The 14,646-nt window shown below is 32.0% G+C and overlaps 1 protein-coding gene across 1 annotated transcript; it reads left to right on the forward strand.

The window, feature by feature from the left end:
• The first annotated feature begins 4,903 nt into the window (after positions 1 to 4,903).
• Positions 4,904 to 14,065, forward strand: LOC132736394 (uncharacterized). Its single transcript, XM_060723520.1, has 9 exons — positions 4,904 to 4,983; positions 5,267 to 5,449; positions 6,553 to 6,684; positions 7,284 to 7,424; positions 8,064 to 8,177; positions 10,823 to 10,936; positions 12,293 to 12,507; positions 12,755 to 13,010; positions 13,669 to 14,065. The coding sequence occupies exons 1-9, from the start codon at positions 4,938 to 4,940 to the stop codon at positions 13,899 to 13,901; spliced, it is 1,434 nt and encodes a 477-aa protein (XP_060579503.1). The 5' UTR covers positions 4,904 to 4,937; the 3' UTR covers positions 13,902 to 14,065.
• Positions 14,066 to 14,646: the final 581 nt, after the last annotated feature.

The raw sequence follows: 14,646 nt of genomic DNA on the forward strand, positions 1-14,646 counted from the left end.
TTGATCCTGATCTTGATCCTGATCCTTAAATCTTTGTGAACACGGGGGCAGGGGTCAAACCCCGCTCACACGCTGGAGCTAAAAGATGCATAGAATTCAGTTGTTCAAAACCTATTTAGTTGCCTCTTACAATCACGCCGGAATAAATGGTGGCTGCAATTCTAATGCCTCAACCACTTTAACCACCTGGTTAAACAGACTTCCCCAATATAAAATAATAATAGCTGTATATACATTATGACACACATGTTATATTATCGTGCAAAAATATTTTTTCTACATTATTGATAATCAGAAACAAATACTATGAATACAGTTTCAATAAGGGGAGTGTCTTTTTGACCATGATTTAAAAATATTTAATTATATTCTCATCCTAATCACACTAACTGGTCTGTTAATCTTTTTTATTAGTGTATTTTGAAGATTAATCAAATAGTAGTACTATTTCCAAAAATCTGCAATTCTTCTGAAAAGTTCATAGAATGTCATTCATTGCTTATCTATTTACATGTATTTTAAATATCCACCAACAAACATCTGAGCAATAGTCAAACCTTATACTTTGTTTCTATTGTTACCTAGAAACAATTTTACATAACAAATATCAAGATGCTATCACCAAATGCTTTCAGGCCCATTATGTACAAATAGAATGTTCACAAAATACTTCAGAAGTAAACAATAAATAAAGGAATGATGTATTCACAAATGTAAGTGATTTAATACAATTATGATAATTTTAACCTACTAATTTTAAGCTTCAGTAAATGAAAAATCTACGTTTGTATGTAATCATTGATTCAAAGATTTTATACCACCAAACGTTTTTTCTCTTCATATTTAGAGAATGAATCATTCACAGAATATTTAAGTGTATATTTAAAGCTATATATCTACTGGCTATAAATTTAAATTCATTGTTTGAATTTTGAAAAGAAAAACACACACAAAATAAAAAATCCTTCCAAAAAAAACCTGTACGACGGAAATGTTTGTTCATTTTCTTCAGAGTAAATGGCATATTCCAGAAATTATTGTTCAACAGTTAAAACCTTACTTTAAATCGCAGCATATCATATTGTTCTATAACAGTTGACTCTGTTTATGCACAATATTCATGTGTGTTAAATAACAAAAACATTCTCTGTTACAATTCTTTCAAGAATCTATGCAAGATTACGGAAACAACATAGTTTTACCATTTATAAATTTTATAAAAAAAATACTTAATTAGATTTTGCTTTATTAACTTTTAACACCATATTTATATAGAATGCCTCAGATATTTAGTTAACAATATTTTGTAATCATTAATTTAAACATGTTCATTTAATGTTCACTAATGATAATTTAATGTTAGATAATGATAATAATTGTATTTCAACATTTATCATGTGGAACGACTATAATATTTCCCGAATGAAATGAATTTGAATATGGTGGTATTTCAGCTTGGTGGGACAGGACAGTTAAGCAACAGAAAACACTGAGCAATATATCTTGAGTGTCGGTTTGTTGGACCGAATATGTCACTATTGTGGGTGTCACACGTGTGGGACATATTCGGCCGAATTAATCACACCATATACGTTTCTGCAATATGGTAGTAAATGCCTGACCGTATATGTCACACATTTTACTCATTAAACTAACATTATCATCACCATTTTAACATACCTTCATCAACGTTAATAATACATCATCATCATCAACAACAACAAACAACACATCAATATCAATATCATCAATTATGCATCATCATCGTCATCGTAAATCAGTAATATATTTGTTTAAGTCCACGCCGCCATGCTTATCATTTTACCAGTACGATAACAGTACATAGTGACTGGCTTTGCCGAAAATATGTGCTAAATATTTTGGACATTAATATTTATTGACTTGAAGACAAAATATCGACTTTTCATGCCATTACTCTAATGGGGAGGATTTAAACGTGTAACTGGTCCGTGCGCCTGTGCGTGAGTACGTGCATCTGTCCGTCCCGGAATCTTTAGTGTTGCTCCATCAATATTTTAGAATTAATTTTTACATGAACATTGGTCAGTATTATGTTATTGTGCACCTGGGGTTTCGCTTGTCGATTCAGGCAGTCATGCCAGAGGTATTGCCCTTGAATTAGTCAAATCGGAAAAAGTCAATTTGGTCAATTTGTGTCGCGTGTAGCATCAGCACAGTATTTGAACTAAGGGCATGGTCATGGCACTTGTAAGTTTATCTTACGCGCACAAAACGTGACTTTGACATGTACTTTACAAATGACTTTATACCATTAAATAAAATTAAGTATTTTACGCCGTGACTTAGATATAAGCAAAATCAAAACTTTTTTTAATCACGAAAAAATGATTTTTGAACACTTTCATAAATAATTTTCTTCAGCTGCAAACCAGATGTATAATTTTACAGTGGTGCGCACGAGAAGAGATAGTATGAATAGCGTTCTGTTTATGTAACTTGCCTCTTAAACGTTATGTTGTGCCTAAAATCATCATGGTCATTTTCGAAATGACGATTGAACACACTGAAGTTGTTTAAAACAAATTGTTTGATGGACTTTAACATGCATTCTACTTTTGCTTTTTGCATGGTTGTAGCAAATTTGCCACTAAAGCTCGAGCAAGATGTGATTTTTTCCTGAATAATCATAAAGTAAGGATGATTCAATGATAAGGGGTAGTGGTGGCCTAATTGATAAGATGTTTCCCTCTCAATCCCAGGATTGTGGGTTCGAGCCCTAATCGGGTCACGACTATGTTTCCTCATTTGATACCAGTACTGGATGGTTCCAGGAAGCGGACTCTAAAGTGATTAATATAAATTGAAAGAATGTGTTTCGCAATCAAACATAAATTGATATGTTAAAACTAATAGCTTGTAGATTTATTAAGGGTCATGGAATCATTTTGTTCAAGCAGCCATAAATAAAATAAATAAACAAATAAAAGAAAAACATATTTTAATGCAAGATGAATATATGTTCTTGTTTATAGGTATATTGCAGTACAATATTCACGAAATGTTTGCGCTTATTTTGTGAAATATTTGTTCATTATATACTTTTAAAAAATTCGATTGAATATTTGCTTATCAAACACTTTTAAAAATGCGATTAAATATTTGTTACACACTTTTAAAATATTCCGTGAAATATTTGTTTATTATACACTTTAAAAAAAATTCCGTGAAATATTTGTTATTATTCACTTGTGATGATGATAATGATGATGATAATACTGATGCTGATGATGGTGATGATGAAGATGGCGGTTGTGGTATTTTTGATTCAGTCATTAGGTTAATTTCTTTTTTATAATAAACGGTATTGTGACGTATATGCTCGTATTTTCATTTTATGCACATTTTTGGTAAGTGACAAATACGTTTTGGTGAGCATAGAAAAACTCCAAGCGAATATAGCACATTTCATGTTCCATTTCTGGCTGAAGAGTGTGCCATATTCGACCGAATATGCCACACGTTTGCCATATTCAGTCCGTGACATATACGGTCCGCCAACCCTCAGTGAAGCTACATAAAGACTTCAGAGACTATTTGTACATTGTCAGTGAACGCTCGTCAAATGATTTTATTGATAGTGAAAAAATAAAGGTATATAATATACAGGTTAGTAAACAGTAATTGTTAAAAGAGTGTTAGTTAATGGACCAGTTCTAATATTGTTTTTTTCTAAAATCGTTCCAACACACTGTATATACACCATTTAAACACCACTTTTTTCTATTGTCAATTTTCAAAAGCGTCGCAGAATATTTACATAAGATATAGAACATTTCATTAAACAAGCATGGTTTTACCTTGACGCATTAGGCGCATAGAGTGACATTAATTCTAAATTGTTTTTGTTTTTAAAATTTCAATAGATGTCCAACATATTTGAATTCGATCGTATTGATTGTAACTTTGGTTTGATGCCAGAATTAAAGGTACTCATTCTTAGACTGCAATCTGTGGGCAACACACATAAACATGTTATTTATCAATACGGCTTTGGATTAGTCTGGTTAATGAACGAAATAGGTGATAAAGTTGACTTTATGAATGTGTTTATTCAAAGGCTTAAAGACTGCTCAAGACAGAGTTTTCTGGCAGATATTGACATGTCACCGAAAGCTATATCTTACAAAATGTTTAAATCACTGAAAAGTACCTATCAATGCAATTGTCATACAAACTAAAATGCGCACTCCCGAACTTTCGGTATTTTGGGCCGGAGGCCTTATACTAGTATTGCAAATAAATTCATTGTCATTCATTGTAATTGTCATGATTCAATAATGCTATACGAATTTTGAAGTGAAACTGATTTTTTATCCGGCACATGATATATTATATATGAAGTACCGTTTTATACAAATACCAGGAATAAGAAATCTTCTAATTAATCGGACTTGAAAGTTTGAGATTTTTTTAACATTGATATAGACCTAAAGTTAGATGTAAAGATGTTGAACTCCTGTGACTATTGTTTAATTGTAACTATTTCTGTTGTCTAAACAGGCGGAGGACTCCTGTTTTAGCAGATACTACAGTGAATCCAAAAGAAATAGAAATACTCTGGAATTCGGCAATAAAATTAGGTATGACTTAATTTGGGGCACAAACTTTTGCGTTGGGTTTAATTCCGTACCAGGGTGACACAAGATGGGAAAAAACTTCCAGATAACATCTATTAGCGATAAGCAATAATGGTACCTTTTGTCCTTATATTTATCTATATTTTGCTCATATATGGATTCTGTTGCAAATACATGTATGGTAAAAGGTTATGAGAACTTAAGTTAACCACCTTTAAAAACAACTTAAAAGATTCAAACAATATCAATTTATAACAAATAACCATTTGTCCATTATCAGATTTTTTAATGCTTGTGTTATAGTGTCTAGCGGAGGAAATGATGTTGCTAGCGTTTATTCTTGTTTACCTTCATATTTTCATCGGTAAGTTAACTGATATATTTCTCATGTGAGCATGCTACATATGTTCCTTGCTTTAATACTTATTATATTTCTTTCGACATTTTTCGGTTTGTCAAGCACTAGATTTATTTCTATAAAAATATATGTAAAAGAGTCTCGTGAGCACCTCAACAATAACAACAAGGAAACTTCTCTGTGTGTTTTCAATGTCTGGAAACGAATGTAGTGAATTCTTTTGATACTACAAATGCATTTTTTTTTTGGACAAAATATGAGTTTTTATCAATTGTTTGTTGTTTTACAGGAAGGTCATACTGTATTACGATAGGCCTGCCTCAATTTGAGAGCGATTGGTTATACATTAAGGCACAGAGTAATGTATCAGATATATTGGTACAGCATAATATAGGGACTGTCCCTGGTCTTGTAGAGGTACTTGTCAAAGCTGTGGATGGTCCCAACAAAGACTTTATCTTCAAAGCACTAGGTAATGTACAGTAATATACAATATTTGATAACATGAACCTTTTTACATGAAATTTTCATCTTTTTATTGACTTTACATAGAAATGGGATTTTTGAAGGTCGCAAAAACACGGAATAAATAGCTTTGACTTTGACTGTTCCTCTCCTTTATCATGATTCAAATTTTAAATATGACTATGATTTTGAATTCTTACCATGTGTTTAAATTGTGTAATGTAAACTAGTCATTACTGAACTAAAAGATTCTGATTCTTGAATTGACATTTACAGATAGAAGACAGGTTGAATGGCTCTTGTTAAAAAACGATTTTTAGACAAGATTCAAAATGTTATATGACATTATATTATTCCTGTAGAAGAATTATTTAAACTCAATGTATTTTATATAATGATATGCAAACGATAAGCGGAAATAAACTATACTAAATGGTCGTCATGTCAATGTTTCGCTGATTTTATATTAAAGTAGAATGGTATGCAATACCATACACAATTACAAAAATGTATGTAATTGTTCATAGTAATTAGTATCATATGTGACAACAAACTATGACAAAGTTATATATGGATGTTATAGTTTAGTGTGAGATATATATGATGCGATGTTACTTATTTATATATACCAGATAATAAATTGTTCAAAATAGTGTCATTCATCATATAAATATTCATATTTAATCACTTACAAAAGATTGACATTTTTTTTTCAAGAAACATTTTGTGAATATCTAATGTCAAATTTCGATTATCTTGGTAAGTGTTTGTAATGCTTATGAATTTGTCCCCAATTGTAGACCAATCCACAATGATTTATACTGCTGCCTAACAGATCATCAAATGTCACGACGGTGTGTATATGACGAATACATTCAGTAATTCCGTTTCATGCATAATAAATGGTGACATTCTCGTCACACATTGAAAACGCCGAAAAATCATTACACTTAAAACCATAAGCAGCGTCGTTACTCCATTTTTACGATTTTATAGTGTATCATGTCTTGAAATTATGCCATTGGCTTATGAATTTGTCATTATGAATTTAAATTTTATCTAATGAACAAATTGTAGGTAATATTCAATGAATATATGATTAAAATGTAGGTAATGGCGAAAGAGATGACGATTCAAGTGAAATGTACGGCGGCATTATCTATATTTACAATGAAGTCAATGTCCGCATCATGGCACCAAATAAAGTAAACCATGGAGATCAAGGTGCGGCTATTTATACAGGTATGTCACTCATAATGCAAAAAAAATGTTAGAATTGTAAAGAAAACTGCCTTGTTTATTGTGCATTTTGTGTCAACATTGAAATTTTGATTTGAAATTTAATTAAACAGAAAGAAATTCGACAAGCATTGTATCACAGAATTCTTTTATTAAGGAAAAACGACTTAAATGGTACAATGATATAATTCTTATAATGACACAAAGTTAACGGACTACCAAATAAGTCAGAACTTCAATGTATCTTTCTTTGACCGCTTTGTCCGTTTGCGACAACCTGTGTTGTTTTCAATGTCGGGTATTCCATATATATGACTATGTTGTTTGTCTAATCAAGGAGTTCATTATAATAAAAACATTATTAATTATATAATAAAGAAAATTGCGAAAATAATTATATATTTAACCCGTAAAATCAATTATCCAAGATGTAGATGTTGTCAACAATACGGGGGGAATATTTATGATTTCATTTATTGAGAGTTAAGAGTTTACGGGTAAATCTATATGTCCATATTTCTTTATGTATCGGTACTTCAAAACTTCCTTTTCCAGAAAAGCTAGAATTATAACAAAGTATAAAAAATTGTACCGTATTATAGGTGAGTCACCATATTGGCGTGGAATTAACTATCAAATAAGTTTTGAAGCTGAAGTCAAAGTTCGTTGTTGGGAACCTACGGCATTACCGACTCCCTGTTTTAACGTCACAGATCATTTAATGATAGCAGGTTCACCTAACAGTAAGTTTGTTGTTTTTTTTTCTTCTTGATTTAAACGCCAATCGTAACACACGATTGTGGTCACATCAATAAACTCAATATTTGAGATCAAATGTCACGAAGAATTTACGCCTCGTCCGAGGATTGAACTAGCGTCCCCTGGGTAATTTATCTTCACCCTAGAGGCATAGGTCGGACCTAACGGTAAGTAAACTATACTTGGCAACCGTAAGTGATTCGCAAATATGATGCTATATATATAAACAATTGATCATAATGAAAGAAAAAGCATATTGTACAGCTAATGTTTTTGTAATGATATCACGAATTAGACAAACGATATTCAACATACTTGAGTTTTGACATGTAGGAACCTAATCAAATATAAAAAAAAAACTTCGCGTTTACCTGGCATATCATAATCATTTGTGTTTTAACCTTTTCTAATTCAGCTTTTATGGTTGGGATGAAGATGGCTAAATCTTACACTTTAAAATCCAGTCATTTTGATGCGAGGGTATTAAATTCGTAATTAGCCTTAGCGGATCAAATGTTCAACTCGGTGTTATATAAACGTTATATACACCGATTTTTTCATAGGATTATATATTTCAATAGTGTGTATTCTGAAGATTGTAAAACGATTTCAATTTTTTGCAGTTAGTGAAACATATGCGGAATTCAGTCATGGCTTGAACACTTACCCAATGTTGGTAAAAGTTCGTGGTAAACTACTTGATGGGTCCGACCCTGGCTGGTACACTGACGCTCAAGGTATTATTGCTCATTGTTTTCCCTTGCCCCATTAGCTGAATATTCAACCAAATCTACAGATCTATGGAAATTACTTTTATTCATGAAAAATATTACAGGTTTTACAAAAACGGTTTATGTTTTCTTTTTACATTCGTCTCAGTTCCTTATCTCACATCCCCAAAATAAAAAAAATAGATAAATAAATAAACTTCAGTCTGTTTGGTACTGCAATAGGAAATAAGTCGCTAATCCTTGCATTCTTTGGCATAAGCCAATGTCGCCAAGGCTTAAAAGGAGAAACTGGGCCATTCAGATGGTGAATGTGTTCGTTCCCTACCGGCATATTTTACAACAGGTTAGGCGGCTTCAGCGTCTTTGTTCACAACTGCTACTTCGTAAGCGTTTCCCCACTGAGTATTGCAGAATATTAGTAATAGTGTAGTAATGCTTCTGTGAAGTCTAGTGCAAAACTAATTGATTAGCAGCTGAGTCGCCGAGAGGTTTTATGCAGCATATTCGGGAAATTTGGTTAAATGTCGCGCACAATAAGCTTAGGGTTCCTTAAATGTTCGCTTTATTCCATAGGGGAAGGGGGCCTACCGAAGTGGTTATAACTGAAACAGCAGGTTTCGGAACGAAATGAAACATATTTCGGAGAATAACTATTGGCTATACGGCATATTCAGAGCATGTTCGTTATTTGTTCGGTGCAAACTCGTTTAAGCTATAGCTTTTACAGGATAGATGGGCTACGAACTCAAAATTTTCAGTATCAGTTTGTCACGAATACGGTATGGTGTGAAAGGCGAGTTTAGCAACTTTCATACTTATACCATAAAAAAACTTATACAGTTTACTCCGCTTTGGACATTCAAAATCCGTTCCTTATATCTGGTATATAGCGAATTAGTTCCGTGTATCAGGAGTTTTCACAGCGAACAGATTTACATATAACGACCTAATTGCTTACAATCGTCCGTCATTTTTAAGAGCATTTGATTAAGAAAAATTAGTAATTTATTTCTTTTTTAGACACAATACCCGAGAGCGTACTTATTGGAATTTGAAAATCCTTTGCTATTTCAATCTTAGTTTTACCCCCTTTCTCAATTTCTCATAAATATCATATTTTGTTTCTAGACTTTTCTTTCATACAAGATTTTCGATTTTTCCTTCCTTTTATATTGAATATCTTCCACTATATTTTAAGGAATACTTTAACTTATGAAATATACAGATTTCTTTTCATTTCTATCATACTTTGTATATTTCAATGGATTAGCAAGTATGCGTAATTATGTTGAAAACCAAATTATAAATGTTACTCGAGCAAAACTATTAAAGGAAAGAAACAATAGAATAAAAGGAATAACCGTTTTATATTGGCGACAAGAACTCGTACAAAAATTTCCTAATTAGAAAACTATTGCATACTGCTATACAAATTCAAATTCACAGCTTTATTGAAATACATGTGTACAATAAACGGTACATTCGGCCGACCAATTAAAACGCGGTATCTATTTACGGATAGCCGATATTAAAAGTGTAATTTTCTGTACTTTTAACTACATTGAGACTAAGAAATGAGTTTCTAATAAGCGACAATTCCTTATAACCGTGTTCGTTATAACATTCCATTTTACATTAAATAAAGAAGGACAAAATTCGGGCCAAAATCAATTGTTCCTTATCACCGGAAGTTCGCTATAACCGGGTTCGCTATCAGTGAAGTTTACTGTACCACTCATACAGGAACTGAAATTATTTCCGGCGTGCTTGCTCTTCAATTACAGTTACATAATCAATTAAATATATAGTATAGAACATGAAGTTCAAAATCATTTACAGACCCATGACAGTTAGCAATTTGTATCACGTGTAGCAGGAGAGGGCTACTCCCGAGGCTACAGGTTGCAAAGCTATCACAATTAACCTGGCTTCGCAAGTTCCTCTCCCGTTTCTGCTACCGATTTATGTAGAGCCTGAAGCTCTGACTCACTTCGTCTTCCTTATACTGAACCTTTACTGTATGAAATAAACAAAAGCGCTACAGTAAGTTTCTAGTTCTTAATTGTTTCATACAGATTTATGTATGCTAATATTCTATATTTAAATGTATAAAGTTTAATTCATCAAACTATGAATTACCTGACTAACAATAAATTCTTACTTTTTATAGTAATCACCAAATTTAATTCAAAGAATTTATAATCTGATCTGTTTTAGTCTCTAAAATCAAATCATTTTGCAAGTTCATAAGTAATATCGCTCAGAAATATGTACTTTTACTATTATAAACACAGTCCTTGATAAAATATTAGACTGCCGAAAGTATATGCATCTTTATATTTGGAAATTAACTTTAATTTTGATTCTGTAAAAAAGTAAATAAATAAAGATATAAAAACAAAGATCATGGTGGACATGATTGTGTGTTACTTTTAATTTTTTTTATAAATGTCTAGAATGTTTTTTTTAACTACATTAAACAACAAAACTGTCGCATAACTTTTCCGCGAGATTCCAAGACATCCGTGTAATGTTGTAGGCCTACTGAATTGCGTGTGGTATTTATAATTTTTTATATAAATTAAATTACACCTGAAAATAGTGATAACAGAGACGAATCAGTATGACTGTTGTTTCTTGTTGTTTATAAGGTTCTGCCTTGTACAGTATTGCCAACATGAGGAAAGCAGCTCGCAGTGGTGGACTTAAGTATGCATATGATGACAACACTATAAGAGTCTGGACATCTTCGGTTTCATTACCGGGTAATACTTTATTACTTAGCAACATAAAAAAATCAAATCTGCGAATAAAATAATGACTTCTTATCTTACATTTACGAAGATACACATTTTGAAATTCATATTTCAGCATTTTGTCCTAAGATAATTTGAGACTTTATAAAAAATATCGCATGTAAATCATAACACGATAAATAAAGGATATTGAATGAGTGAAGATTCAATACTGAACGAGTTAAATAAAAATACAATATGTCAACCTCTGGCGATCAAACAATTATACTTTTCAACGAGTTCAATAAATTTAGGAATGTATCTACACGAATGTCACATATCAAAATTTTAACTTTAAAGTAAAAAATCACATTTTGTTTGACGCGTAGTGAGCCTTTGCGCTGGATTGCATATTGCAAATGACGTCACTTACATATAAACATTTTTTATTGAGTCGCAAAATATGCATATTAAATGGTTAAGTCTTCGTAATGTGTTAATTTGTGTATTAAACGCGTGTTGTGTAATTTAATTGTTTCATATAAGAAGTGAGTGATATTTGATACAAATGGTATATACCTTGGTTGTAGTCTCTTAAAATTAATATCTTTTGAGGACGTTACGTTTTTAATTCGATACTTTAAAATTCTACAAACTGTAGGTGAATACAATATGAATAATTTGTGTCATTAAAAGATGAAAAATTGACAGTTTCCAAAAACTTAATCTTTATACATAGATGAACTATTTTTGCTACTTTTGCTGTGTTAGCAATGTATATTTTTATGGTGAATTAGTATTTTGTATGGAAGTAAAAGTACTACAGTACTTTGTTTATATTTCGCTACCTTTCTGACATATAACTGCATGTTCCGTGCTACTTTCTTCTTAATCAATTATGAAAACTTGTTTGACATTTCTAATAAGTTAAAAAAAATATTAATTTCTCAGATAAGAAAAAAACACAATAACTCGATGCAGCTTCCAAAACATATGAGCATTCTCTTTTTCAAATAAGATGTAGTCAGTGAGATTTGAGCTGCGTCACGACAAAACCAACATAATGGGTTTGCGACCAACATGGATCCAGACCAGCCTGCGCATCCGCGCAGTCTTATCAGGATACATGCTGTTCGCTATTGGTTTATCTACTTGTTATAGAGTTTGTAAGCGATGATCAGACTACGCGGATGCGGGTGTTGGTTTTGTCATGACGCGGCTCTTTTACTTTCTTAATTTCAATAAATACAAACAGTAAAGGTATTTACACAATTAATGACTTACTATTATATTAAAACACATACTATTGCATTACCTTATATTATTCTTGCTTATACATATCAAACATGTTTTAATGTATTTTAAAAAAAATACTTTTTAACCTAGACGGCGTGCTGTTTACCCGTAACGATGGTTGGGGACACGATTCTTTCCGTTACGATAAATCTACTCAAGGACTTATCCAAGTGTTGGCATGGTGTGATCTGTCACTTAGTTTTCAAAAAACCTTGACATTTGGTCCATCCTATTTTGGCGAAGAATTGCAAATAGCATTACCATATTATTTCCTGGACACAAGCATGTTCTTGACTTCTGCAATGGTACATTTATTGTAATTACAACTATAGCCCGATCGAAGTATGTATTATTTCATTATAAAGTTATAAGGCTGTTCGACATTTTCTTCGATACTTAATAATATAATATGATAAAAATTATAATAAATTAAACAATATATTTGATTGTTATTGGCTTCTTTGTTACTGGTTTACTCGAATGATTAATTTAAGATATTGGACAGGTTATATGGCCAGGTTTTTTTCCATTGTAAGTTTATATAATTTTCAGATAGAAGCTACTGATGGCGCAAACAGTGGTTACCTATTTGAAGGTGTTGGCAGTGCTATGACCAATTCGCAGCGGCCAGGTACCCCGTGCGGCTATGGAGGTCTGGTATATGCATACAACGGTACAATCCTTCGAATATGGCGACCCGATGACGTCAAAGGTGCAGCCATTTGTATTCCTGATAGCATGGCACTTGGAACAAATTCGCAAGCTTCACAGAGTGGAAAACTTATATTCAGAGCTTTTCAAACACATGGTAAGCTATAACAAATATTTAGTATGTAATTTATACATATTTTGTCACATTTCAAATTTATCTTATGGATATAACATAGACGTCAATGTCTGAAGTATTAAGAATATTAGCGACGATAGATGCGCTAATATTGCTATAAGGCAACATTCAAAATAAATATATAAAACATACAGGTGTAATAGATTTTGGCAGGATCAGCGACCATGTATTAAAACGAAATTCTACTAGATATTGAGTAACATTAAGAAAAGGAGCATTTGACAGAACAATGGTTGAGTAAGTTGTATGACTTACATAACATTCACACCCATATATTATCAAGAATATCCTCGAGACTCCATTCCATGTTCATAGCATCACTATTGTACACCATTCACCATGCCGGTATGCACGGCAGTACTGTAAACTCCAGTTATAACGATATTTAGATGACCGCCGAATTCATATCGTTATATCCGGATATCGTTATATCCGAAAGGCGGACCTGCGGCAGCATCGTTATAAGAGCAATATCGTTATAAGTGGAGTATACGATATTTAATTCTAAATGTTGAAGCTTCTGTTTTTAAAGCAAATACATTGAGATTTCTCGACTTTTCTTAACTATTTCCTGTTTTCCCCTAGTCATAACAACAACGGAGTTTGTTTTAATTTTCAGAACAAGTATCTACAAGTACTTTCTTCCGACTGCTCGGAAATAACGCAGCATATAATGACACGTTGATCGGTACACAACACGTGGCATCATTATTATCGTGTGCAAGGAAATGTCTTCAACATAACACGTGTATAACATACATGTATAGTGACAACACGTGTAACATGTATAATACTAAAAATGAATCTCTCATTTTCTTAAAGGACAAGTCAGCTGTATGGGGATTAGTCTAAAACCAAAAAAAAAAAGAATTTTCTACACCTAGGTAGATGAAAACGCATGAAAGATGGTTGTACTTAAATACGTAAAGGACATTTTGCATATATTGTTCTGTTCAATTGCACGTCGACAGTTTTTATAATTGAAAAAAACAACTAATTTGGATTAAGTACTCTTGTATTTGTTATCCTCACATGCGCCACACCTGAAACATGTTAACACTGGGAAATTAACATACTTTTGCAAAGCGGACAAAAACACTCCCGTTACTTAAGAATACAATAGTGTTACTATTCATATTATCAGGCCTTAATACCAGTAGACTTACTTTTGATAATCTCTTAAAAATCAAACTGCTACAGTTTTAAGATTGTTAATTAAATGTTACGGCCATATCTTAATATCTGTTTAATCAATGACAAGGATTTCACTAGTCTAACATTGTTTCTTGTTTTTGTAGTATCCAATGTACTTCTCCATCTGCGATGTCATTTTTGGCCAGTGATTATTTTTTTACTTTACATTTAAGTTGACTTTTAGTTTCTTGGCTTCCTTATTCAACAACTTATACCAGAACATGAAACAATAATGGAACACATTTCAGAAGAAAAAAAACCAAACATTTTTCAAATTTAAACTTTAAATTAACTTTATTTTGTGACACAAAAAAATCAAACAACAACATTTGCAAAGCAAACAGAGACAAATAGTTATCTTCTACTGGAAGACATCTTTTACAATTATCTATGACTATCAAGT

The sequence above is a fragment of the Ruditapes philippinarum genome, unplaced genomic scaffold, assembly GCF_026571515.1.
Source record: "Ruditapes philippinarum isolate M1 unplaced genomic scaffold, ASM2657151v2 ctg488_1_1_1_1, whole genome shotgun sequence".
Lineage (NCBI taxonomy): Eukaryota > Metazoa > Mollusca > Bivalvia > Venerida > Veneridae > Ruditapes > Ruditapes philippinarum.